General features: G+C 35.0%; 2 protein-coding genes across 7 annotated transcripts in view; one reads left to right on the top strand and one right to left on the bottom strand.

Moving 5' to 3' along the window:
- Window positions 1-16,630, top strand: part of ORC4 (origin recognition complex subunit 4) — a 90,965-nt gene extending 74,335 nt beyond the window's left edge. For 3 of the 6 annotated variants that reach the window (XM_023217466.2, XM_023217468.1, XM_023217469.2), the window contains 6 exons: window positions 222-395; window positions 5,285-5,371; window positions 9,444-9,552; window positions 10,362-10,457; window positions 10,542-10,609; window positions 13,017-13,436. In XM_023217466.2, the coding sequence (XP_023073234.1) occupies window positions 222-395; window positions 5,285-5,371; window positions 9,444-9,552; window positions 10,362-10,457; window positions 10,542-10,609; window positions 13,017-13,205 (723 nt within the window). In that variant the 3' untranslated portion in view covers window positions 13,206-13,436. Of the gene's footprint in view, window positions 1-221; window positions 396-5,284; window positions 5,372-9,443; window positions 9,553-9,677; window positions 9,772-10,361; window positions 10,458-10,541; window positions 10,610-13,016 lie in introns of all 6 variants that reach the window. The other 3 variants (XR_002732656.2, XM_023217464.2, XM_023217465.1) reach the window with 3 other exon arrangements.
- ACVR2A (activin A receptor type 2A) overlaps window positions 16,153-26,026 on the bottom strand; it is an 87,814-nt gene continuing 77,940 nt past the window's right edge. The window contains exons 9-11 of the mRNA XM_023217463.2: window positions 23,909-24,047; window positions 20,826-20,956; window positions 16,153-19,889 (exon numbers count right to left, since the gene is read on the bottom strand). Coding sequence (XP_023073231.1) covers window positions 19,695-19,889; window positions 20,826-20,956; window positions 23,909-24,047 — 465 coding nt within the window. The 3' untranslated portion in view covers window positions 16,153-19,694. The remainder of the gene's footprint in view (window positions 19,890-20,825; window positions 20,957-23,908; window positions 24,048-26,026) is intronic.

The raw sequence follows: 26,026 nt of genomic DNA, 5'->3' as shown, positions 1-26,026 counted from the left end.
TGAGAGTAACATAATAGGAAAAAGGCATGACATCACCAGGCCAGCAGATGCCTGGAGGGGGATTATTTAGTTTGCATAAAATGTTTTAAATGTTTAATTATGTATTATAGACTAAACATTACTAATTATAGGTGACAGTTTACTTATACCTCTAATATTGGTACAGTTTTTTTTTTTTTAAACATTCATCTTCCTTATAGAGATTTCTGTTTGTTTTTAAGGATATTCTGGAACTCTTAGAAAAAAGAGTGAAGTCAAGATTTTCTCACCGGCAGATACACTTAATGAATTCATTTGGTTTTCCACAGTATGTTAAAATATTTAAAGAACAATTATCTCTACCTGCAGAATTTCCAGACAAGCTTTTTGCTGAGAAGTGGAATGAAAATGTTCAGGTAACTTAAAAGGCAGTAAAGCTAAATGTTCCTTGCTATATGATTTAAAGCAATTAAAACACAAATTTTAGAAATTAGTAAATTAACACAGAGTTTCTAATATTGCTGAGGGATAAAGCTATAGGAATACAAATTATATGCTTTTTAAAAATTTTCTTGTAACAGTTGAAATGTCATATCTGCTAAATTCTATCTCAAAAGAACATCACAGTTAAGCTTTAGGATTTATGTTATTAGTTTGAAGTAAACTTTAATGAGGCTTTAGTTGTATCTATATGTGGTTTATATTTCAGATAATTTAATTAATGAATTTGCATAATTTACTTTATATATTTTACATATTTAGCAATAATAATAAATAGTAAATAATGATAAATATTAGTGATTCATACCTATTCTGTGTGGATTTTTTTTCTTCCAGTTTTCATTAGCAACTTCAGCTTTTATTTTGTTGGGCCTTAAGAGGCAGTACAGACTGTGGCACCTCCGGTTATATTATCTATTAGGTGATCACATCTCACAGTCCCTGGAGACCTGAGAATCTTAGATACAAAGGCAGGTTCATACGTTGTTTTAAAAATTTGCCACACCTTTGAGACTGTAAATTTACCTGTGCTTAAAATATTCTCAACACACTAGCATTTTAATCTTATGCTGTCAAGAAGTTTCAGTTGGCAAAGGGAAAGGAGGAAGTATGCATGTGTATGTGTATTTAATAACATAATTGAAAAACATTGTTAATGAATAAATCCCTTATGGTAGAATCTCAAAAAATATTGGCCTCGTGAGAGTGGAAAATAATATAGAGTCCCTGGCTCTGAAGGAATTGGGAAAAATTGATTGATAATATTAAAATACTGGTAAGGATAATTAGATCTTCGAATAGAATTACACAGTCTGTATTCAGTGACTCTATAAAAAAGATAGTTTTATTTTAAAGCAGTAGTGGTAGATTGTATTTTTTTTTTTTTTGAGACGGAGTCTAACTCTGTTGCCCAGGCTGGGGTGCAGTGGCACAGTCTCGGCTCACTGCAAGCTCCGCCTCCCAGGTTCATGCCATTCTCCTGCCTCAGCCTCCTGAGTAGCTGGGACTACAGGCGCCCGCCACCATGCCCAGCTAATTTTTTGTATTTTTAGTAGAGAGGGGGTTTCACTGCGTTAGCCAGAATGGTCTCGATCTCCTGACCTCGTCATTTGCCTGCCTCAGCCTCCCAAAGTGCTGGGATTACAGGCGTGAGCCACCACACCCGACCTCACGTAGATTGTATTTTTACCATGAATTCTTACATACTAATACTAAATTGGAAGCATTTTGCATTTAGTTTGTTCTTTAAATGATTATTGTTTTGGTTATAAAATATAGTCTGCTCATGTAGGCACTATTAATTTTGACACATTTCATTTTTTAAAAAAGTCATAAAAGTTTATTGAACAAAATGTAATCAGTGCAAAAAAATACATGATAAACAGTGGAAGTTTCCCATAAGACTGTATCAATTCTCCTTCCTTCTACTATGGAGTAATTGTTTGGTCTATAACATTGCAGAGTTTACATACATGCTAAATATATTGTTTTTACATAAAGGACTCAAAGCCTACATATGTTTATATTACTTTTTCCCATTGTTATGATTGATAATTCCTTGTTCTTTTTCTTAATACAACTGTACATAATTGTATGTAAAAATAGCTGACATTATCTTTAAAATTCAGATACTATGCCTTGATGTAATTAGGTATGGATCCTCCCTTCCACTCAAATTAATCATTCCTGAGACTTGGATAGTTCAATTACCTGAGCCAAGTGTCTTTGATAGTATTTCTAATTATAGGATTCCATCTCTAGGAACACTTTCTTTGTAGTTGGTACTCCCACATTGTCCCCTCTTACCAGGGTCTGATGTGGACCAGACCTCTGGATCTTCAGCGTTTAGATCTACTTTTTAGTGCTTCACAGACTTTCATCTTCTACAACTCCTGAACTGATTGTCTTATTCCACCAGTATATTTTTGTGGCTGTTTTAGAGATTCAAATGTAGTCTTTCATAGTATTTAAATTTCTGTACTTTACATGGACTCTTATTTTTTCCATACCTGCACACACTTAATCTTCCTAAGATAACTACGTGGTCCAGGTTGCATTGTGCCATTTTCCATCCACTGTCCTTCCCAACCATGTTGCATTCTGAGCATCTCAAAGTGGGTCTATAAATAAAGAGGATGCTGGGAGTTACTGGTGAAGAAGTATAACTCTGCATGACTTAGGAAATGGTAACTATATGTTAGTAGTGTAACTACTCTACTTTCTGAACTTTTGTTGCAGACCTTAAATCCCCTGAACGTGAGCACTATCCTGTCATCTTTTTGAGAGTCTTAATAGTCCATTTCATTAAGTAGAACCAGCATCACTGGTGTTTGTGTCTCTGAGTTCTGATATTTTCTTCCCCTATCTTAATTATCTTATGCCTCTCTTTGGTATGTGAATAAAATGAGCTTCACTTGAAAAATCTGTCAGCACCATGGTCAGAGTCCCTGCCTTGTGGAGTAGGGTGGTAGCTGCATTAAGGGAGCTATTCTTTCTCTTAGTGCTGATTATCCAGGAAGTTATTTTTAATGGCAAGATTAAGCCAATAGCAGTGATACAGATAACAGGTCACACATGGAATCTCATCGACGAAATATCTTCAGGATAAGACGGAACCTTGATATCCTGCCTAATTTGAAGGTTTGTTTTAGCCCTACTTCAAATGAGTCAAATTAGTAAGCAGAGTAGACTCTATCTTAGCATGGCAGTATAAGAGGGATCCTTTAAAAAGAACATTTAAAAGAATCGTACCTTATTCTCCTCAAATGAAATCTACCAAAGTACTGTAGCTCATGTGGTTGTTGATAATAGCCTTATCCTCAAATAGGGTATAGTGTTTGAATCAAGATGGATTTAAAAATATAATAAATGACGTTAGATAATTTTTTTTGTTGTTTAAATGGCTCATGTAGATAAGGTAGGCATTTTAAAAAGCAGAATAAGTAATTATAGAAGCAAGAAGATGATAGCTTTTAGAAAGGGGGGGACTGGAGTCAAACAACTAATAATAAAGAGATAAAGTAGGAAGATGGAGTAAAGAAGATTAACCTTTGAAGCATCATGTCAAAGAGAGGCAAATACAGGTTTTAAAAATAATTGATTCTTGCAGAGAAAATTTCTTAAATCAGTTTTGTCCCAGGTGGATTGTCTTTAGTTTTCCTAAGTGCTCCGATTTTACCACATCAACTTTTACGAGTTACAGATTACAGAAGCAAAGACTATAGTTTGCCTGGGATATTTAGCCATATATCTTCCATATTTCAATTTTAAAACTGTGGAAAAGCTAAACAAAAATTTTTTTTAATTTCCAAAAGTTACTTATGTTCACCCTGTGTACTTCCACGGAAATTCTACCCTGTTTGTGATAGAAAAAGATATATATATAGTAACCAGAAGTCCTTTAAAATACAAAGAGAAGACTAGAAACAATAGCAAGGGAGTGGGAACTATAATTAATAATATATTTCCTGAGAGTACAAAATTTCATTCCAGTAGACTAGAACTTACTTCTGAATCTGGTCTTCTTAAAGTGGACAAAGTAAAGACATGTAATTACAGCTCTAGAAAACACAGAAATGCTTAGTTTTCTGGGTTTTTTGTTTGTTTGTTTGTTTGTTTTTTTAAGGAAAAAGAATTCTTATTCCATGCAGATAATTTTTGAAAAATTATGTCGATCTTTTCCAGGCCTTTCTTGGCTCTGCTACCTCTGAATTTACTCTTTTCATCTAATCCTTTCTTCAATGCCAATGTTCCTCACCTTCCATTCAACCCTAATATACTGCAGTCACTTGCCTCTTTAGATGCTGCTTTCTCAAAAGGCCCTGGTGACCTTTGAATTTCTAAAGCCATTAGCCTCTTCTTAAATATATCTTAATTTTACAAAGTAGTTTATATTGTTGAACCCCACTTCTCTATTAAAACTTTCTTCCCTTGTTTTCTAGATCTCTGCTGTGTCTTAGATTCTCTTCCAGTCTTTGGTATTTTTCTTACTTTCTTAGTTTTTCTCTTTTCCCACCTACTACTTAAATATTGATAATCCAAGATTCATTTCTTGACCACATTTCACTTTTCACAGGCAGTTTTGTTTCCCATAGATTATCTTTGATTTTTATCTTCTACCTTTCAAACCCTTCCTTCTCTTCTGCTACCAGTTAATTCTCTACCAGATATATCTCCGTAAGTGTCTTAATTCTCTTTTGTCTTTATTTCCACTCAGATAATTCAGACCCTCCTTACCTCTTGTCTGGACAGCTACCTCCAATTACGTTTTTCTGCCTTTGTCTTTTTGTACATTCACTTTGCCAGTAACTGAAACTCCACTACGTGACTACTCATTTTCTGCCAATATGTGATGATTTTCCTACTACTCATGCTGTTCCCTGTAACTGGAATGCTCTTCCTTCTTTTTTAAATCTCTTGTCTCATCCAGTTTAAGCATTATTTATAGTGCTTTACCTTGTTTCCCTAAGTACAGTAACTCATGCGCTTGTGTTTTTGTGCTGCATTTTGTTTATTTCACTAGTATTACTGTAGTTTCCTTTATTCAAGTAGGAATTTGGGGTTAGCAAGGATTGTTTTATCATTGTGTTTATTGAATTAATGTAAAGAACAGGATAAGAAAATCAGTAGACTGGAAACTTTATTTTGGTTTTAGTGTTCTACAAATAAGACCAACATCTATTTAATAATGAATTAATATTAGATAGCGTTAATAAGGTACACCAACCAGTAAGGCACAGGATTATATTTGGGTTTTAAACTACATCGTTCCTCAATTTTGGCTTTTCCCCCCCTCGCCCCTTAGTATCTCTCAGAAGATAGAAGTGTGCAAGAAGTACTACAGAAGCATTTCAATATCAGCAAAAACCTGCGGTCATTACACATGCTATTGGTTTGTATTAGTTTTGTTTTATTGCTTGTTGCTTTGTTTTTGTTTTCGTTTTTGATAGTGATGGGGTCTCACTTTGTTGCCCAGACTGGTTACGAACTCCTGGCCGTAAGCCATCCTCCCACCTCTGCCTCCCTAAGTGCTGACATTACAGGCATCAGCCACTGTGCCCAGCCTACTTGTATCATTTTCTGTCTTTCACTAGATAATTAAGTTTTTATGGGAATTGATTAAACCTGTAGGTAAATTTTGGGAGAATCGACATGCATTGGAACACTACATTGATGTTCCAATCTCTGAATAGGGTTCATATCTCCTTTTATTTGATTTCTTGTTTGATTACTTTCATCGGCATTTTATAGCTCTTACTACACAGATGATGTACTTATTTAATGTGTATACCAGTATTTAATCTGTTAGAACAATTGTAAATGGTGTTTTGAAGTTTTGGTTTCCCACATATTCATTACATATAGAATATGTGATTGTTTACTTATATACACTTTAATATATAGAAATGTGATTGACTTTTGTGTGTTGATCTTATAGTCTATGCTGAACTCACTTATTCTAGGAGGTTTTTTAATAGATTCCTTGGGACTTTTGATATAGACCATTACATTTTTCACAAATAGTGACTTTTTTTTCTTTCCAATCTGTATGCCTTTTATTGCTTTCCTTGCTTTTTTGCAATGACTAGAATTTCCAGTGTTATGTTGAATTAGAACAGTGAGAGTGGACATCTTTTGTTGTTCTCAGTCTTAGGAAGAAACTTTTACCATTAAGTATGATGTTAGCTATAGGTTTTTAATACATGTTCATTATCAGGTTGAGGTAATCCTCATCTGTTTGTAACTTGCTGAGAGTGTATTATAAATGGGTGTTGGATTTTGTCAAGTGCTTGTTCTTAATTGTTTCACATGATCATATTTCTCTTTAACCTGTTGATATATTTGATTACATTATTTTTGAGTGTTGAACCAGCCTTATATACCTGGAATAAATCCTACTTGGTTATGATGTTTTGCCAAGTAATTATGTCTTAAGCTTACATAATACCAGTATCAAACAAGAAGTACTTAATTGTTCTGAAAATTAACTTTCTTCACTAAGAGTAATTTGGTTTTAGTCTAATATTTCTAGAAAATTATGGCAGATACCTTTGAAAGAGAAGATAGTTTTGGTTTTACAGAAAGGTCATTTTTAATAATAATAATAGAATAATAATGATAGTAGCTACCATTTATTGACCAGCATATGAGCCAAGTACTGTAGATACTCGTAGTACCTATATTATGTCTGACCATTGGAATAATCTTACTTTTTATTCTTACCCCTAAAGAAATTGAGGCTCCTTAAAGCTTAATAACTTGTCCAAGGTCACATTGCTAGTAGATAACAAAGCCAGGACTTAATCCAAAGCCCTCTGGCTTCAAGTTTGTGTCCTGCTTGGCTGTATGGTTCACCCATGTTTACATACAAGTTTTCTTTCCTCATTGCTGTTTTTGCTGAGGAAAGTTAAGTCTTTTTATCCCTATTTACTTTCCCTCTATTGTCAAAAGCATACTGCCATTTTCAGCAACAACTGTCTTTATCATGAAGGAATTTGGGGACTAGTAATTTTTAGAGGAGGTATGTGTGTATATATATATATCTCCATCCCGGAAAATATCTCTGCCTCAATACTGTCAATATTAATGACCATTGTTCTGCCATTTTTCTATTAATTTTTAATTCCTGGTAATTAATTAAATAATGACTTGTTTTTTGTCATATGGGATTCTACTTTGAGGGCTGCTTACTCATATTCTTAGCTCATCCCATTATTGGTTGTCATTGTCTTACTGTGGAAGCTCATTATAGATTACAGATTTTCAGCCTCACCAGTAACCAGAGAAATACTACAATTAAACTTTTTTTCTCGCCAATCTAGTGGCAGGGTTAAAGGTTATGCTTGATGGTATCGTGACTGTGACTTAATATTTATCACTGCTGCCAACATAAATATGTGTAAGTGCTTTGGAGAGCAATTTAGCAAATTAGGTAACTAGAGAAACATACTTATACTAGAGAAACTCTAGTTACCTAATGCACAGGAAGATGTGTCCAAGGTTGTTTATTGTAGTCTTGTTTATAATTGGGGAAAAAAAAGAAATGACAGATGTCTGTCAATAGGAAATTAGAAAATGAATAATTGTGGGTATATACAGAGAAATATAACAAAAAAAGAATAAACCAGAATTGATACTACCTCAACATGGATAAAACCTCACAGTGAAGAGAGTTGTGAAGGTATATTTATATAAAAGTTGAAAATTACTCTGTTGTATAATACATGTATATGTAGTAGAAGTATACAGTATTAGGTTGGTGAAAAGTTACCATGACTTTCCGTGCCAAAAATGGCAGTTACTTTTGCACCAACCTAATAGTATAGACATATTTGGTTGTTTTATGTGGGGAAGAGTAGAGTCCAATCCAGAGGAGATGGACTCTAAGATCATTTTCTTAAGCAGGGAAAGTAGTCATGGATATTTAATTTATTATTCTCTGTTGCCTTTGTATGTGTTAAAAAAAAAATTCTTACGCCTTTGTGTCCTCATAGCTTAGCTCCCACATATCAGTGAAAACATATGATGTTTGGTTTTCCATTCCTGAGTTACTTCACTTAGAATAATAGTCTCCAGTTTCATCCAGGTCATTGCAAATGCTGTTAGTTCATTCCTTTTTATGACTGTGTAGTATTCCGCAGTATATATACACCACAGTTTCTTTATCTACTTGTTGATTGATGGGCATTTGGGTTGGTTCTACGATTTTGCAGTTGTGACTTGTGCTGCTATAAACATGCGTGTGCAAGTATCTTTTTCACATAATGTCCTCTTTTCCTCTGAGTAGATGCCCTGTAGTGTGATTGCTGTATCAAATGGTATTTCTACTTTTAGTTCTTTAAGGAATCTCCACATTGTTTTCCAGTGGGGCGAGGGATAAAAGACTACAAATATGATGCAGTGTATACTGCTCGAGTGATGTGTGCACCAAAGTCTCACAAATCACCACTAAACAACTTACTCATGTAACCAAATACCATACCACCCATATGACAATAACTTATGGAAAAATGAAATTAAAAAATAAAAATTAAACAGAATTCATAATTAAAGGAAAAAGGAAAGGAGAGAGAAAGAGAGGGAGCACTGGCAGTCTAGGTCCCAACAAGCAGGAGAACGAAGGACAAGGATTGCCAGACTCTTTGCCCAGCTAATCAATTGGCGCCTTGCGCCCTGGTTAAGGTGAAGGAGAGAGTTTCTTGGATAATTATATCCCAAATATTGCATGGCACATACTTATACTAAAAAACTATTGTTTATTCGAAATTGAAATTTAACGAGAGGTCATACATTTTTATCTGGTAAATCTTCTAATCCTAAATGACCAAATTTAACTTTTATGAAAAATACAAATAAAGAAGAAAGGAAATCTTCAAATACTTGAGTAGCAGCTCTGCTCCAGGACCTCTGTTCATTTTTGGAAACTAAAGAAGCAGCACAAGAGATGTAGACTCTGCTTTCAAGGGGAGTTATTCCTGAGTATAAATGTGCTATTTTTTTTCTCTTCTGTATAATTGAACATAAAACAGCTAACTTCTATCTAAATTAACACTAACCTGGCTGGATGATTGGGTGGTGAAAAAGTTAACAAGTAAGGCATAGATCTGCCTTTTGGACTTGTGTTTGGGGCTTTTATTAGTAAGTATTCTTAATTATTTTCAGTTTCTTCTCCTTGACCTACTCCTCTTTAAATATTGTTCTTCCGAGCATTAAGTAAACAAGTTATGCAAGTGGGATGGGCTAGAGAGAGCAGCAAAAACTTTTTTTATGCTTTACATCTGCAGTTATGTGACACAAATTGAAATACTGTATTTTAATAGAACTGAATTTGAGAATACCTTCCTCAGCATTAATATTTACTCTCCCTTAAGAATTGACTATACAAATTCAGAAGTTTTGCACAGTAGTATCTCCAAAATGCCCATGTAAATACATAATTGTTTTTCTGATCCACATTTCCCTAGATGCTTACTTTAAATCGAGTAACAGCATCACACCCATTTATGACTGCCATAGATCTAATGGAAGCAAGTCAACTGTGTAGCATGGACTCAAAAGCAAATATTGTACATGGTAAGAGCCCAGCCTTATTTTTTAAATTGTGGTTTTTAAAACTTTGAATTTAGATAATGGAATGTTTTTAAAATTACAATAAACATGGGCATAATACTTTATAAAATACTTTTCTATCCATATAGCCTTTAACTTAGTCCTTTTGAAGGTACTATCACTCCCATTTAAAGTGAAAAAAAAAATTGACGCTCTGCCTCTTTTGCCACATTGGAAATCCAGGTAAGACTATGTTGCTGATGTTATCATTGTATCAAGAGCTACTGAAGAGCATTAGCATTCGCTGGGTTTCAGCCATTTTGGGTTCGTTATTTCCTTTTGCAAATGTAATGAACCTTTTCCTCTCCAGGGGAAAAAAGGAATACATATATTTGGATATAATTTCCAGGAGTTTAGGACGTCTCTGGATAATTCCTATCCAAAGGCCCTGTGTGATTTAAAGTCACATAAAAATTGAAGTTTATTTTGTTTACATGGGCCATATGGTGAGTGCTTGATAATATTGTCGCTAATCTTTGTGACATTTCTAAAAGTTTAAAAATATCCTTATTTTGCAGATATGGAAAACTAAGCTCAGGGAGGTTAAGTAACTTAAATTTAGATAGATAATAGTGATTGGAACACATTTGAAATCTAGAATCTTGACCTTCTTCACCCCTCAAAACCATAGATCTTTCACTATATTTAAATTCTCAATAATTTGTAGCTGCTCATTTCTGAATTTTCAATAATGAAGTATTTTGCTATTTGGAGAACAGTTATTTCAGTCTTATGTGTCATTAAACTGATAGTTTTTTTCCCTTTTACTATAGGTCTATCAGTCTTGGAAATCTGTCTTATAATAGCAATGAAACATTTAAATGACATCTATGAGGAAGAGCCATTTAATTTTCAAATGGTCTATAATGGTGAGATGAGACTTAAGTAGCTTTTTTCTGACTCTTCCCCACTGCTTATTTGAAGGTATAATGTTGTCATTGCTTTCTACACAGAGTTTCAGAAGTTTGTTCAAAGGAAAGCACATTCTGTTTATAATTTTGAAAAACCTGTTGTCATGAAGGTAAGATTTAGTTTGCTATTTTTTACATCCAACTTGATTATGTATTAAAATTGCACTTTCATTTTTAAATATTATTATAGAGATTTTTTTAAAACAGTTATCTAAAAATGAAATATTTTGAAAAAATCTGAGGAAGTGACCAGTTGTTTTAGTTTGTGGAGGTATACTGCCCTCTGCTGTCTCTTCATAGCACTTGCATCCTGAAAACAACTGTTCAGATACGTATAGTGTGTGATACAGCCTTTCCAACCCAAGGATTGGCTTTTATAATCTCAGCAGTAAAAGGAGAAAAAAAATGAAACTAAGAGCCATTAAGAAACTTAAAAGACAAAATCTCACTGGCCTGTGAGGGGATACAGACAAAGTGTTATTTAGGGGCTGAGTCATGAGTTTTACAACTTCAGGACTTCATGTAGATTACCATTGTCCACTACAAAGATAATGTGAGCCATGTAATGTAGTTTTAGATTTTCTAGTACCTGTAAGAAAAAGGCATAATTTTAATTATATATATTTAATTCAACATATCAAAAATGTGTCATTCTATAATCAGAAAAACAAAGTATTTTACATTCTTTTGAATTAAGTCTTTAACATTTGGTGTACATTTATACTTACAAAGCACATCTCAGTGGCCTAAATATTCACTGGAAATTCTTGCTGTTTAGATTCCATAAAATTTGTAGCTGAGAAAGTAAATTTACATTTTGAAATTGTTCTAAACATGCTCAGAATTTTTTAATAGAATTAAGTATCCATTTTTAAGTTTAAATAAAAATTGAGTCACCATTGAAGTGCTGAGTAGCCTAGTGTGGACAGTGCAGCTCTTGAGGATTTTAAGGTAAGAAACTTTTTTAAAACAGTGGATCCCCAAGTCCATTGGCATCCCTTGTAGGCCCTAGTAATCAGAATTTCATTTCCTGTAGCAACAAAATGAGTACAGAGCACTGCCATTTCTTCAAAGAAACAGGAAAAGTATTTTACAACACTGGAGGGTTTTTTCCCCTAATAGTTTTATTTTGTGAGAGTTGTGAAAATGGAAAGGTTACCCAAGTATTTAAATTTTGGGTTTTTTTTTTTTTGTTTTGTTTGTTTGTTTTTTGAGATGGAGTCTCCTTCTGTTACCCAGGCTGGAGTACAGTGGTGGGTGCAGTCTTGGCTCACTGCAACCTCTGCCTCCCGAGTTAAGCGATTCTCCTGCCTCGGCTTCCTGAATCGCTGGGATTACAGGCGGGCACCACCATACCCAGCTAGTTTTTGTATTCTTAGTAGAGACCGGGTTTCACCATGTTGGTCAGGCTGGTCTTGAACTCCTGACCCTGTGATCTTCCCATCTCGGCCTCCCAAAGTGCTGGGATTACAGCCTTGAGCCACCGCACCCGGCCTGCATTTAAATTCTCAATAATTTGTAGCTGCTCATTTCTGAATTTTCAATAATGAAGTATTTTGCTATTTAGGAATGTTTTAAATCTGCACAGTTCTATTCGGCTCTAACACCTGCAGCCTCCAGTATTTTCTCATTTGCAGATATGAAGGTATCTGAGCTGTTTCTCTATCAGAAGAATTTATGTGATACATAGAGAATATGCTCCAGTGATGTTTTTTACAGTGAGTTGTAAGAATATAATAGAATCCTCAGGAATCTATTTCAGTGTATCATTATTTAATGGTTAGTATATCATGATTTAATGGTTTCAGTTTTTTTCATACCCTAATAACGTACCTAACACAACACTGAAGGTTAGAAAAGATATAATACGTGAATATTAAGGATAAGAGGAAGCAGACAGGAGAGAGCCCTACTAAGATGGGGAAAATGGAAGAATGTTGTGACAGTCTCAGTCTGACTTCTTAGAGGAAACAGGAGCCTGTCCCCTCTCCATGTCCATACCACCCTGTTGAATCCCTTACTTACAGGATCAGCTGAATATGCCTAGTTGACTCCAGGGTCTTTTTCTGCCTCCCTCTTTGTTACAGTTGTTAACTTTTTACATAGCAAAGCAAAGGTAGAGACAGACAAAATATAAATGCAAATCTGAGTAGCTTAGGTAATCGATCAGAAAGTCTTATCTGATTCTTGGGTTTTTACAGAGAACTGTAAACACTTTATTAATTAAAGTACTAGGAGGAACTATGATAGAGAATGAGGCCAGGAAGAAAACCGTTATTGTATATATTGAATTAAAGTTTGCCATGTTTACATTCAACAATATATGGACAAGTGTGCATTATAATATGAGTTTTTATGGGGTTGTGAGAGTTTTTTTAGTCCTATTGATAGTTGTTAGTTTGTTCCCCAGTACTCTGTTCTGCAGCTGACCAAAACACTAACTGTTCTCTGGGAGAGAACAGGAGAGTTGTTATTTTCCTCTCCTATTCAACCTAAACTATTTCTTTCATCTTTTAGGCTTTTGAACACTTGCAACAATTAGAATTAATAAAGCCCATGGAAAGAACTTCAGGAAATTCACAGAGAGAGTACCAGCTGATGAAACTGCTTTTGGATAATACTCAAATTATGAATGCTCTGCAGAAATATCCCAACTGTCCTACAGATGTGAGGCAGTGGGCAACATCCTCACTGAGCTGGTTATGAATATAACCAGTGACTTCAACTTTGGCATTTCATTCATACATCCGTAGAGAACGAAAAACTATTGTCCTTTAACATGATAATACTAAACATTCTGTGTGAGACTTGCATGTCTACTGTCTTGGCTGTGTCTTGCCTTTTAATCATGAACAGTTACATGATTTATAATTTCAGTAATTGAGATTACTTTGTAAGTAGCAGTTCAGAAGAATAAAATATGACTGTTTCAGGGACTAGACCATGTGCTTTTTTAACACTTATATGTATAATGGTCTATTTGAAGAGCTCACTTCAACCTAACAGCTAGATGTCTTTACAAACCTTAAACCAAAGGAGTGAAAAAACAATGGTAACAACTGAAGTATAAGTAACCTTTGGTACAGTAGATTTGCTGCACGGTTTTTTCCTGTCCACATGCAAATTTTGGATTCTATCCCAGACTCAGGTTTTCTAGTGCAGGAGACTAACCAGCTTAGTCAGATGATGGTTCACATGGAAGGAAAGATTTTTCTTCTAGATACCTCAAAATGTGGTACTCATACCATCCACATCAGAATCCCTTGTAGGATTTTCTAAAATTACAGATTGTTGAGCTTACCATAGGTCAAAAGGATTGGAATTTGCCTTCTTAACAAGTATAGTCATGGCACCACATAACATTTTGGTCCGTGACATTGTATATATGAGGGTGGTCTCGTAAGATTATACCATATTTTTACTGTACCTTTTCTATGTTTGAATATACAAATGTTTACCAGTGTGTTACAGTTACCTACAGTATGATTACAGTAACATTCTGTACAGCGTTGTAGCCTAAGAGTAATAGGCTAGGCCGTATGTATAGCCTAGGTGTGTAACAGGCTATATACCATCAGGGTTTCTGTAAGTACACTCTGTGATGTTCATCCAATGATGAAATCACCCAGAGACACATTTCTCAGAACATAGCCCCATCATGAAGTGACGTGACTGTACCAGAGATTTCTGGAAAAGCACTCCCAAAAGTAATGAGACATGTATGGCAATGTTAACCGAACCTGTATTAAAAAGTAAATCCCTGAGGAATGTGGAAATGTCAGTCAAAGCATTGTCTTTTAAGTAAGTTCCAAGAGCCATGAATTAACAGAGGCATATATTTAAAATGAAATTTAATAAGCACTTAAGTGACTTCATTTGTTCAAGAATATTTGATTGCCTACTGTGTGCATGGGAGGTTTACAAAAGACAGACTGTCTCTATGCTTGTGCAGCTTACAATCCATTTAACTGTTAGAGGCCCTGTGAGATGTAGGTACTGTTATTTACAGATTAGAAAACTTCCAGCAGGCTTGGAGTTCAACTCAGTTTAACACCAAAGCCAGTGCTATTAAAACCTGAAGTTCGACAGTGGATTCCTTACCAAATCGTTTTTAAAGTATGCTCTAAGGCACAATGTTTTAATGAAATCTTGGATACAAAGTGGAATAAAAAATTTCTGTGCATAAAAGTAGCTCTTCAGTAGTTACAACGTATTCTTTTGCATACACAGCCTTTCCTTCCCTGCAAAAAGTTAAACCTTCTAAGTATTCAGATCCCTGTCATTTACTTTTCAGCAGTCTCATTCAGGCTAATGCTTGCATACTGATTCTATGCCATAGTCTACACGTTTTTAGGGGATATTTCACCAAAATACTTAACATGGTAACATCACTATTATATACTAGAAGCAAGAATTTTACACTTATGCTCTAACTGACCCTTTTAAAAATTTTCTAAACTATTTGAGGAAAGTATTATTTGTCTTAAAGGGTAACAGCCTCATGAAATGACTTGAGGATTGCAATTTCTTATTAGCTTAAGATGTTACTTAAAAGCTGACAGCCCTCATCTGTCTCACTGGCTATGTAAGAGCTACAGAAGATCCATCAATAACCAAGTACACAGATTTTAAGACTAAGTACCAATTGAGGTAAACATGAAACAGTTAAAAGCAAATTCAAAAAATACATTAGGAAAAGTTACACCAATGAAGTATAGGCCTATTATATTCCCAAAGCATTTTTGTGGGGAGGAGCAGTGTTGATTGTTGGCCTTTCCATATTCCCTCATACAAAAAAGCTAAAGTCTATTTGCCAGAGTTCTGAGCTAACTTCATCTCTTAAATTGCTTAAATTGTCATCAATAAAAACAAGTCTGAAAAACCCTAGTTTAAAAAGCGGTTCAAGAATATGTAAACTTATACATATAGCTTCAAGATATTTTCTTCATTTACTAGAGGAGGAAAAATAGAACCAAAAAAGCACGAACTGCTTTTCAATCTGACTACCTCAGACTGAAAAGCAGGTGAAGGAGGAATATTTCAGTGTGTTTTTTACATCTGTGTTCCCTCCAAGTAGCCCACCAGAAACAGAATTCTTGTTAAAATGACTGATTCTCATGCACGTGAAAGGCTCTGGGGAATGAATACCTGTTTGGTCCAAACTTCCTGTATCATAACACTGTATATGTTGAAAACGGAATACCTATTCATGTCCTAACGAATCACTGTTGTGCAGAAAACACTGTAAGAAACACTTCAGTATTTTCTGTAGAGTGCATATTTCACCATGGTTCGCATTCTCGGCCTCATCTGGTTTAGAAAGCAATTTAGTTTCTTTCAAACCACCATAATCTAAGTGCTGCCCCGTCCTTCACCTTTACCCTAGAAAATCTGAGAATCCATTTGTGTGTACTGTGTGACACAGTGCCAACAAGCCTCTGCTTCCTAATACTGGCAGGACCAACACACATACTTGAGTGGGAATATAATCTGTTTAGACAGGGAAATACCATAATTAACAAATCTCCCTTCACTCACCACCACTATCCTCATTCTTGGCAGTTGTCAAAGGTGTAAGCCTCACTATAAGTTACAAAGCTACCACGCCCCTCTTTAAGAACACATAGCTAAAGAAAAACTGCATATGCAAATTATACCATATTCATTTTTTTTTATTTAACTTGGGGATGGAATGGGGATAGCATACATTTTATTTGTACAATATTTAACAATCACTTATCCAAGGTGGGGTTTTACGGGGATTTTAAGCTTTCTGTTAAATACTTGCAGAAAAAATAGCAAGTACGATTTGACAGTAGTACAATAACCTGTGCCCAAAACACAAGAAATACAGAGTAAAGCGAAAATAACTGCTTACCAATATTCTGAGAGGTAACAAATGGGATATGGGTTGAGACTGCATAAAAAACGTACTGCTGGTTGAATATCTGAGGTAAATGATGTTCAATCAAGATGCTACTTGTATCATTTTGCCCACAAATTGATAATTTTATGTATTATCATACCAAATGTTCCTAAAAAGTAATCTTTCAAAAAAGTAAAAAAGAGAAACTGGAAAGTATCTGTGATGAAGCTTCTTTCTTTAAAAAAAAAAAAAAAAAAAAAAAAAAGACCAGTAATCAGTTTATTCCACTAAACAACTATCTGGCCATGGTTTTTTTCCCTACCACCTGCATTTTACTTAAATGTAGCTGTTACTTAGAGGTGAGGAAACGCGACCAAAGAGATTCTTTTTAAATTTCATGATATGATTCTATTTTAAATTCCAAAGGTGTTGGTTTTTTCCTGATTGTATTTTCAAAACATCACCATGAAAGATAGTGCAAGTTCATGGGACTAACAATCGTGAGGCACAGTCTCTTTTTCTGGAATTCACAAGGTACCTAGAATTCAAACAAGAATCACACATCACATGCTAAAAAAAACTTCTAGCATCTAAAATACATACAAGAGCTGTGCAGGGCATAGACTTCAAATAAAGCTGAACACTGGTTAATCCATCAGTCCTATGGCAAGTTGATCATAAAGCATTCCTTACGCGGAGATCTGGGCAAGGTAAAGAGTATAAGTTAGAGCAGCAGCAGTTCTGATGGGTATCAGAAAGGCAAAATACAAGACGAGTCATGAGGAGCACCATACACATGAGGAAAGAGTTATTTGGGGGGTTTCAGTTTGCCCCAAAATGGATCACCATTTTTCTCATTCTTTGATCTTTCTTTTTTTCCAGTATCTCTAGCTCAAACTTTCTGTTAACTTGCCCACTCTGCACTGACTGTAAACCAAACACTAAATACCCTGCGAAAGAAAGTTTTAACAAGACTAGGTATAAGGACAGGTAGTCACTGGAACATTCTTATTTTACTGCTTATAAAAAAGTTTTTCTATTAATCATAGTTCTCAAAAGAATACAAGTTTTAAAATTGGTTAGCTACAGTTAAATACAATACCCAGGATTTCTAAAAATTTTTTCTAAGTTGAAAACATTTTATATTGTGAATAACTGGTTTTAAAAAAATTTATCTCTAGTACTCACATAAGCCAAACATTCATCATCATATCCCTTGTTTATTTTTGTTTTGATGTTTTTTAACTTTTAAAAAGAAAGTTGAACGTTCACAACAGGTAGAAATTCATCTTCAGGAAATTAATGATTTTCTTATATGCACATTCTCAGTATTTTCCCTTCTTGATTAGTTTTTAAATGGAAGCAAAGCCAGATCAAGAAATGGAGAGACCAAGTACTCTATGAAATAGAGGTGAACTCAACATTGAAAAGGGAATTGCTAGGAATACAATGAGACCATGGGGACACGCGTGACAGTTCTGAATGGTCTGCGGCACACAGACGCTATTACTCTTCTTTTCCTCCCTGCTTAAAGTCTGTTGACCTATGTATTTTTTATAAATAACATAATTTACTATTCCCAGAGATTACGTACATATATGTAAAATGTAGTGTACTGTGTGGTTAAATAACGATTTGAAGACAACACATTCACAGTGAGCTCCTGACAGTGACATGTAAAAAATTCTTTTATAAAATTAACGTATGGATTTTAAAATGACCTGACAGAAATAACATGGCATAATACTGGCTATTTGTTGATTGGTAATCTGGAAATTCAAGAAATTAATGTTTTACTTTGGCCTGTATAAATCTGAGGAAGAATCCAATTGTATTCTAACGTAATATGGTATTGAAAAGCACTTTGGCACCTGCCTACCATCAATTCCATTTTCTTAGCAAGGATAAGGCATGAACTATCCTAAATTAATATCAGTGTTAGTTGTAAAAGCAATTTTGGGGAGGTGGCTAGGCTATGTTACCTATATCAACATTGGTTACCTCTAAATGTCATTGCATATTTTAAGTTATATGTTTAATTTGTTATCCCTGATTTGTTTTAAAGCAGTAACATCTGAAATCTGCTTAAAGTTTAATATCTCTATCCTAGGATAATTCTTTACATATCACAGACATCAAATATTACTCTGACAAGATGGCACCAAGCAGAAGTATAGTGATAAAGTTACAAGTCTCAAAGCAGACAGTGAGGAATTCTGGGTAACGACACTTCCTGAGGTGATCCTAAACAGTGATAAAGAATGTCCCACACACTGTTTGGTGAAAAGAAATACACTACAATTTTACATATATAAATAGAAAAAACTCTATTTTAAAAGACAAAATGAAGAGCTTTCCAGTGTCACAGCTCACTTAAAAAAATTTTATATCATGCTTTAAGTTTTCAAATATTCCCCAAACACAGCACACCTAAAAAAAATACTTAGGTAAGTATGCAAATTTTGGGAACTGGATATAAGATGGGGCTTTAAAACATGGGAAGAAGGGGGAAATAACACCATCTTTTCAAAAAACAGCACTTTTTTTCCCTACATTACAAGCCAGCACAAGAAATGCTAAAACACTGCTTTACGAATGGCCACTTACTGTTGGCACTAAGCATAGCTTACCTTTTTTCCCTTAAATAACACAGTGAATTTGTTACAAAACATGGATTGATTTATTATTCGAATTTTGTTAGTGTTTTCAATTTTATAATTTAGCAACCGTGGAACTGAGGTATACCTTGTTGAGGGAGGTTAAAGTAATGCTTGGAAGCCTCTTTACTGTACCCCACTTTGATGACATTATGTACACAGAACAGCAGCACACTAAACATTCACAAGCTGTGTCATATTGGCATTACAATAGTCATTTATAGAAACAACAACAGCAAATGCAATAAAAACAAGTTACCCTTTTTAAAATCTGAAATGAAGTTTTTGATTTAAAAAAAATAGCAGTAGTTCATTTAAGGAATTAGTGTCTTCTGACAGACATTAAGAAATCTGATGTCAGTTTTCAAACACTCCATTAGCCAGGTCCAAAAGATCCTTGATTTGGAGAGGGCTACATTCTTCATGTACACTTTTTCAAAAGTTTCTTTATAGAGTTTGCAAGGTTTCTCTTAGTCTCACGTCCTTCACATCTGTGCTGTCAGCAATGCAGTAAGTCTCCCAGAGCAACGTTTTTCAACAAAGGGTCTTCTTTCTTAACATTTCCAAGAGACATCCTACTCATTTTACACAGAATAAACTGTAAGCAGTTTCGTTAGCTTAGCAGCTCCAGTTCAGAGTCCCATTTCTTAGTGTGCACAGATGGCGCAACCATCATAGACTAGATTCTTTGGGAGGAAAGTCAACATTTGTCACCATTGTGACCACTGTTACAATGTCCTCTGTGGTAATAATATTTGTTAGTCTCTGCATCTGGGTAATTCTTTCACCTACACATCCAGCTGATAACCTGGCTTCTGCGTCGTGATCCCAACATTCTTCAATGGTTTCACAGAGCATTGCCATTCCCTAAAAGGAGAAAAACATACTCAAACGCCACAGCAATTTTTGTTTTCTATTAGGAAATAGAATATAATTTTCATGAAGAAATGGCTAGTTTTCTGGGTCAAAGAAGTTTCTGTCAACAGTCACTTTTACTGAATACCATGCGCAGAATCATGAAGAAAAGCACAAAGAGAACTTTTTTTTTTTTCTTTTTAAGCATGAGATTATCACAACAGGAATTTTTTGTTAACGCCAAAAAAAAACAAACAAACAAAAAAAACTCTATCCCTTGTTCACAAACCAGGTCATTTCAATGCTAATCCTTCAAATGGACTCAAAAATCAAGGATAAAGGGGGACCTAACCATTTTTATTATTTTCTTAGTTAATATCAGCATTTCTATCTTACAATTAAACAGAAGAGCAGAAAGCCCCTTTTGAGATTTATCTACCTGGTTTTAGCCATGTTTCTAGTTATATTTAGACCAAAATAACCAGGCAATACTGTTGTGTGCCTGGTCTCTAGTTTTAAAGCACTCTTAAGACTTGAAAGTCTTCTCTAAGGTGAAATCAAAAGGCCACAACAAACTCCCATAGAGAGGAGAAAACCTGGTGCTTCATAAACTTTCTAAAATGTTATCATATTGGCAGTGGTCATCAGCAAAGTTACCCAACTATCCACAGGTTCCGGGTCTGGCATGCCTTTTCCCTGGGAAACTAGATGACACACTCTTCTGTGCAGGACCATTGAGACAAAAGCCCTCTAAAGCTCTATAAGTTTACAATCACCTTCAGGGGTATACAGACATAGCCCTAATTCTGCATCCAGAACTCTAGAATATCCTGTGTGAAGATCACCTCCCAGAAAATACTTGAAGAAAGAGAAATGTGCAGAGATAAATAATTCCTCTGAAAAGTGTTTTATTGGAATTTCAAATGAAAAGCTAACTGGATAACTTACAGCATGTTTCTGCCAATAATCTCTTAAAACAGGCCTCTTTTTTTTATGCACAACAACTTCCTGCATGTCTTCAAGAGATGGATGCTGGCCAATTTCCTCCTCAAATGGCAACATGTATTCATCTACAGGTCCTGAAAAGTAAGAAAAGAAAAATAAATCATTTTCATTAAAATCCTCCTGACTTTCAAACTGGTACAAACTTTCTAAAATATACTCTGTCACCTTTTCCCAACTGTTTACATGCTATGAGGACAGAAGAGAAACAGATTCTCAACTGTACTTATACCATAGTGTGACCAAACTAACATATGAGAAATGAAAAAGTCTATAATTTGGCATGTAATTCCCTTAAAGATTGTAAAAGGAGCTTTCTTATCTAGGTATAAAGGATAACTTACAGCATATTTCCATCTGCATAGAGGACATAAGGAACAATCAGTATTTGTAAATTAAGGTTATATAATATCCCTTTAGGGTACTCAATCCTTACAGTTCAGACCAGAATGTTAACAGTGGTGCTTCCATCTCCGGAGGCTCTAGGTTCAATGTATTATAACCATGCTTATTCTATGGCATATCCAACCCCCCTGCATGCCCCACATGAGGAATTATGCACCTCAGAGTCATACCTCTTCTCTATACTCCCTCACAACAGCTGCCAAAAAGTATGTTTATTTTTTAGAAAATCACAAACAGGCTCTCCAACTAGGGGTTCCAACAAGTCAGGATATGCCTTCATAGACAAGATTAAACAATATAAATAATTCCTTTTTTCTTAGGCCTACTCAGATAAATAGAAAATTATATTTAAGAGTTAATAATAACTAATATCCAGTGAGCACCTATCCTGATCAGGAACTTTACATATATTACTTACTTCACAGGGTTAAGATGGCACTACCTCTATTTACCTTATAAGCAGCTCAGAAAAGTTACATAATTTGCACAAAGACATACAGCTGTTAAACGGTAGAGCTGGAATTGAACCCAACTCTCTGAATAACTCTGAAGTCTGTGGTTTTAATTGCTAGATTGCCTTCCTTTGACAGACACAGGTCACCACTGAGCAGTATCAGTGACCAGCTGTATGTGTGCACAAACAGAAATTTTGTGAAGCTCTTGAAATGCAGTAAATACTCCTGGATAGAATACAATGAATCATAAAGGGATCATCTAACTTACTCCTCTTCAAATATAAGAATTCTTTATGGCCGGACAGTTGGTCTCTGCTTGAGCACTTCCAGTGACAGAGTACTGACATTCTAATGTGTCTATTCAACCAACACTTATGTGGTCTACAGGCCAGCAACACTGCCGTCAACTGGTAGCTTAGTTTTTAAGAAATGTAGACTCTCAGGCTTCAACCCAGACCTACTGAGTCAGAATCTAAATTTTAACAAGATTCCTAAGAATCTGGTATGCCACATTAAAGTTTGAGAACCACTTCATTTAACAAACAAGTAACCATCAACAAATGTGAAAGCACCTACTTTAGCAATTAATGCTCACACTATCCTCTCTACCCCAATTTCTGACTAAAGAGTTGGGTTCTGACATAAGAGTCAGAAATGCCTGACTCTGAAATTATTTCATGGTATTTAAGAAAAATCAGTATCTAGCCTTTTCTTTTTCCAAAAGAACTTCTCGGATAACTCCTCTTCCCCCATAAACAAAGCAATTTCTCCCCTAAACTCCTAAAACACATGCTTGTACTTCTTAAGTATTGCGCTCATCCAGAAACATTTACTGAATACCTATGCAGTACTGGGGAATGGGCTAGACAACTCACACTTAGCTTACTCTAGATTTAATTGTCCAGGATATATTTTATTGCCCTAACTAAACTGTATATTACTTGAGAACAGGGTCTTGTGTCTCCTAAATTACTTAATCCAATGATTTGCTATGGAGAGTTCATATTAATCAAGTTCTTATAAAATATATTTTCCTATAACATCTGCCATCTAACCTACTTCTGCTTCCATAAATGCACATCATAAATGTAATTCCTCTTCCACTTTGAGTCAAAATAGTCTGAATTCTTACTCTTCTTCCTAAAGACTTCTAAAATTATTCCCAAATTGCTTCAACTTTTCGTAGGTTTAGCACTGACTCCCAAGCCAATCCCTCAATCCCGGAAGAATGCCTATAGACTATGTGCCCATTTCTGAGCACTCTGTTAAATTCCCTTTAATAGTACCCCACATTGAATTTCATATTCCACTGGCAATCTGTCCTACAATGAGAGCCTATTACAGTACTCAGAAAATAAAATATTGTTAGTAACATAGGTTACGTTGGTTATAACTTAAAATATTCACAATTTCTCCTATGGTCTTTGACAATCACAGGAAGGTTTTAGACAATTATAAATTAAAACTTAATAAACAGATCAAGCTTATTTACATCTGTTTAGGAGTTTAGCAGTTGGCGAGTTTGCCTTATATTATTCAAAACAAAAAACGCTGCAACATACTTGAAGACAGAGTAAAGACCTTATGAAGGAATACTAAAGAGAGAGTGCTTGAAACGCTATAGTTCTGTCACACTAAGAATATCGTCTGAAAGTTTACCCAGAAAAATAAATAAATAAAAGCAAATATCTATAAGACTTAACATGGACTTCAGTAACAAGTAATAGAAACCCTTTAACCTGGGAGGAAGGACCCATACGACCTTAAAGCAGACCTCTCCCTATGTCTGGATCAGAGTTTCAAATCTAGGTTTCATCATTTACCAGTTTGAGGCTAAAGTAGGCAAACTACTTAATTTCTCTGCATCTCAATTTCCTCATAAGTAAAGCATAATAACTACCTCTGAAGCTCTTTTAGGAAATAACCTTAAGGTATGTGAAGTGTCCAGTAACATAGCTAGTAAAGGATCAATACATAGCAATTCCTTTCCTGTCCTACCCCACACTCTGCTCCTCTGCCTCCCGAATTCTCTACCACCTCTTGGAGTCAATTAAAAAAAAAAAAAAAAAAAAAAACTATACTTTAAAATATTACCTTGGAGTGTATCATCCCTTTTCATACATGTGTGGTAGGCATATATATCTTTTTTAAAAATATTTTTTCCCTTACCATCTGCAGCAGTACAGCGAGAAGCCAGTTCCCATAGGACTAATCCCATGGCGTACATATCTATCCTCAAAAATGCATCCCTTTGGAAGTTTATAGCACCCTCTAATACCTCTGGAGCCATATACCTCCGGGTACCAACCTGAAAAAGATGTTAAAAGCAAAGAGTACTCATTCATTAACTTTATGAACTAACACTGTATGATTTTGTAAGATGAATCAAAAACAAATGTGGTCTATTACCAGGGTAAGGTATACCAGCCTATAGCGTATAAATAGTAAGATCCTTCTGCGTATACTTAAAAAATGCATCAAACAGACATTATGCTGGTACAGACTTAGAAGTTTTTATGTTCCCCTTTCTGGATGTAATCACAAGAAACTGAACTGACGGTCAGCTGGGAGAAGGATGCTGCATACTTTTCAATTTTACCTTTGCATACTATTTGAAATGTAGCTTAAAAAAAAAACTTTTTTGAGGCCTTTTCTCTGTATTAAAAAAAACTAATGTTGTAAAAAGAATTAGCTAAGTAAAGGACACACTGACATTAGAAAGTTCTATCTGTACAAAATCTATGTATTTGTTTATTCATAAATTCTTCTGTCTTGGAGTCCTTTATTTATATCTGTCCCCAACAATTTGGTATTTCTTAGTACTGTAACTATGGTTACTAAGCTAGTACAGCTAGCTTTGGTTGGTGCTTGACAACATTCATATATGAATGCTTAAAAATATTTGTGAGATAGCTGGGTACATCACAACATACTTGTGATATATCAGAACTAGAGAACAGTCTAGATATTGGTACGTCCATAAAGCTCCATCCTTAGGTGGCTATAATCTCTACTCTAGACTAAAAGTTGGGCAATTTATGCAAATGTACATGTAACAGAGACTGTTTTAAGAATAAAGACAGATCACTAAAGTTCAAGGAGAACACATTAAAGGGAAAAGTGGCTCTACTTTTAAAAAATTTACTACTCTGAATAATTATTTTAATTGTGCTATCAGTGACTGTTTCCGTAAAACCTACTTTTCTCTTAAAGGTAAATGTATGCCATCCAAAGTACCTACCTCTTTTATTACAAGATTATGGTTTATTTACCACGTGGACATAAAATGTCCCCTTTTATATGTGTTCTTTGTACTATATAAAATGTGCAATAACATGCAAGTCCCTCCAGATATTTTTGAAATTTTCTGGTCCATGAAATCTAAAGGCAAGGAGTCATTACTGTAAGCAATTAATTTTTAACTAATCATAGAACCCAATTGTGAAGGAGTTAAAATATGACATGAATGAGTCACAAATTTTTTTCTCAAAAAATAGGGGAGGGAGGGCTTATGAGGTACCAAATTAAGAATACGTTCCCAGAATTTAGTCTTATGATAGTCAATCATTCAATTAGCTTAGAAGTTTGTCCTCAGGCTTTCTACACAACCTTGGTAGTAGTCTCCACAAAATTGCCTCCATTCCCATATACATTTGCAGTCAACTTTTCTAGAGCTATATGGCTACTGACCATTACCCCAAACTACATTCTTAAACCATTAGTCAATACTGCCAAAAATTGTGGTGTCATGACTGCTTAAAAAACGTGTCCTCAGGAACCAATAGGACATGCTGGGGAAAAGAAAGCTAAGAATTAGTTGGTCAAATAATTTACATGATATGAAAGGTGAAGAAATGATCATGTCCAAGGCCTGAATCATTTAGCTTTGTAGAAAATGTCACCTTTTAGGTTGAACTGGTTTCCCTGATGTAAAAGGTGATCTTGGCTGGGCATGGTGGCTCACGCCAATAATCCCAGCACTTTGGGAGGCCAAGGTGGGATGATCACTTGAGGTCAGGAGCTCAATACAAGTCTGGCCAACTTGATGAAACCCCGTCTCCAGTAAAAATACAAACATTAGCTGGGCATGGTGGCGCATGCGTGTAATCCCAGCTACTCGGGAAGCTGAGCCAGGAGAATCACTTGAACTCAGGAGGCAGAGGCTGCAGTGAGCCAAGATCATGCCACTGCACTCCAGCCTGGGTGACAGAGTGAGACTCTGTCTCAAAAATAAATAAATAAATAAATAAATAAATAAATAAATAAATAAATAAATAAATAAATAAA

This window comes from Piliocolobus tephrosceles, chromosome 11 (genome assembly GCF_002776525.5).
Source record: "Piliocolobus tephrosceles isolate RC106 chromosome 11, ASM277652v3, whole genome shotgun sequence".
In the NCBI taxonomy this organism is placed as follows: Eukaryota; Metazoa; Chordata; class Mammalia; order Primates; family Cercopithecidae; genus Piliocolobus; species Piliocolobus tephrosceles.
This window is presented reverse-complemented; position numbering and strand designations above follow the sequence as displayed.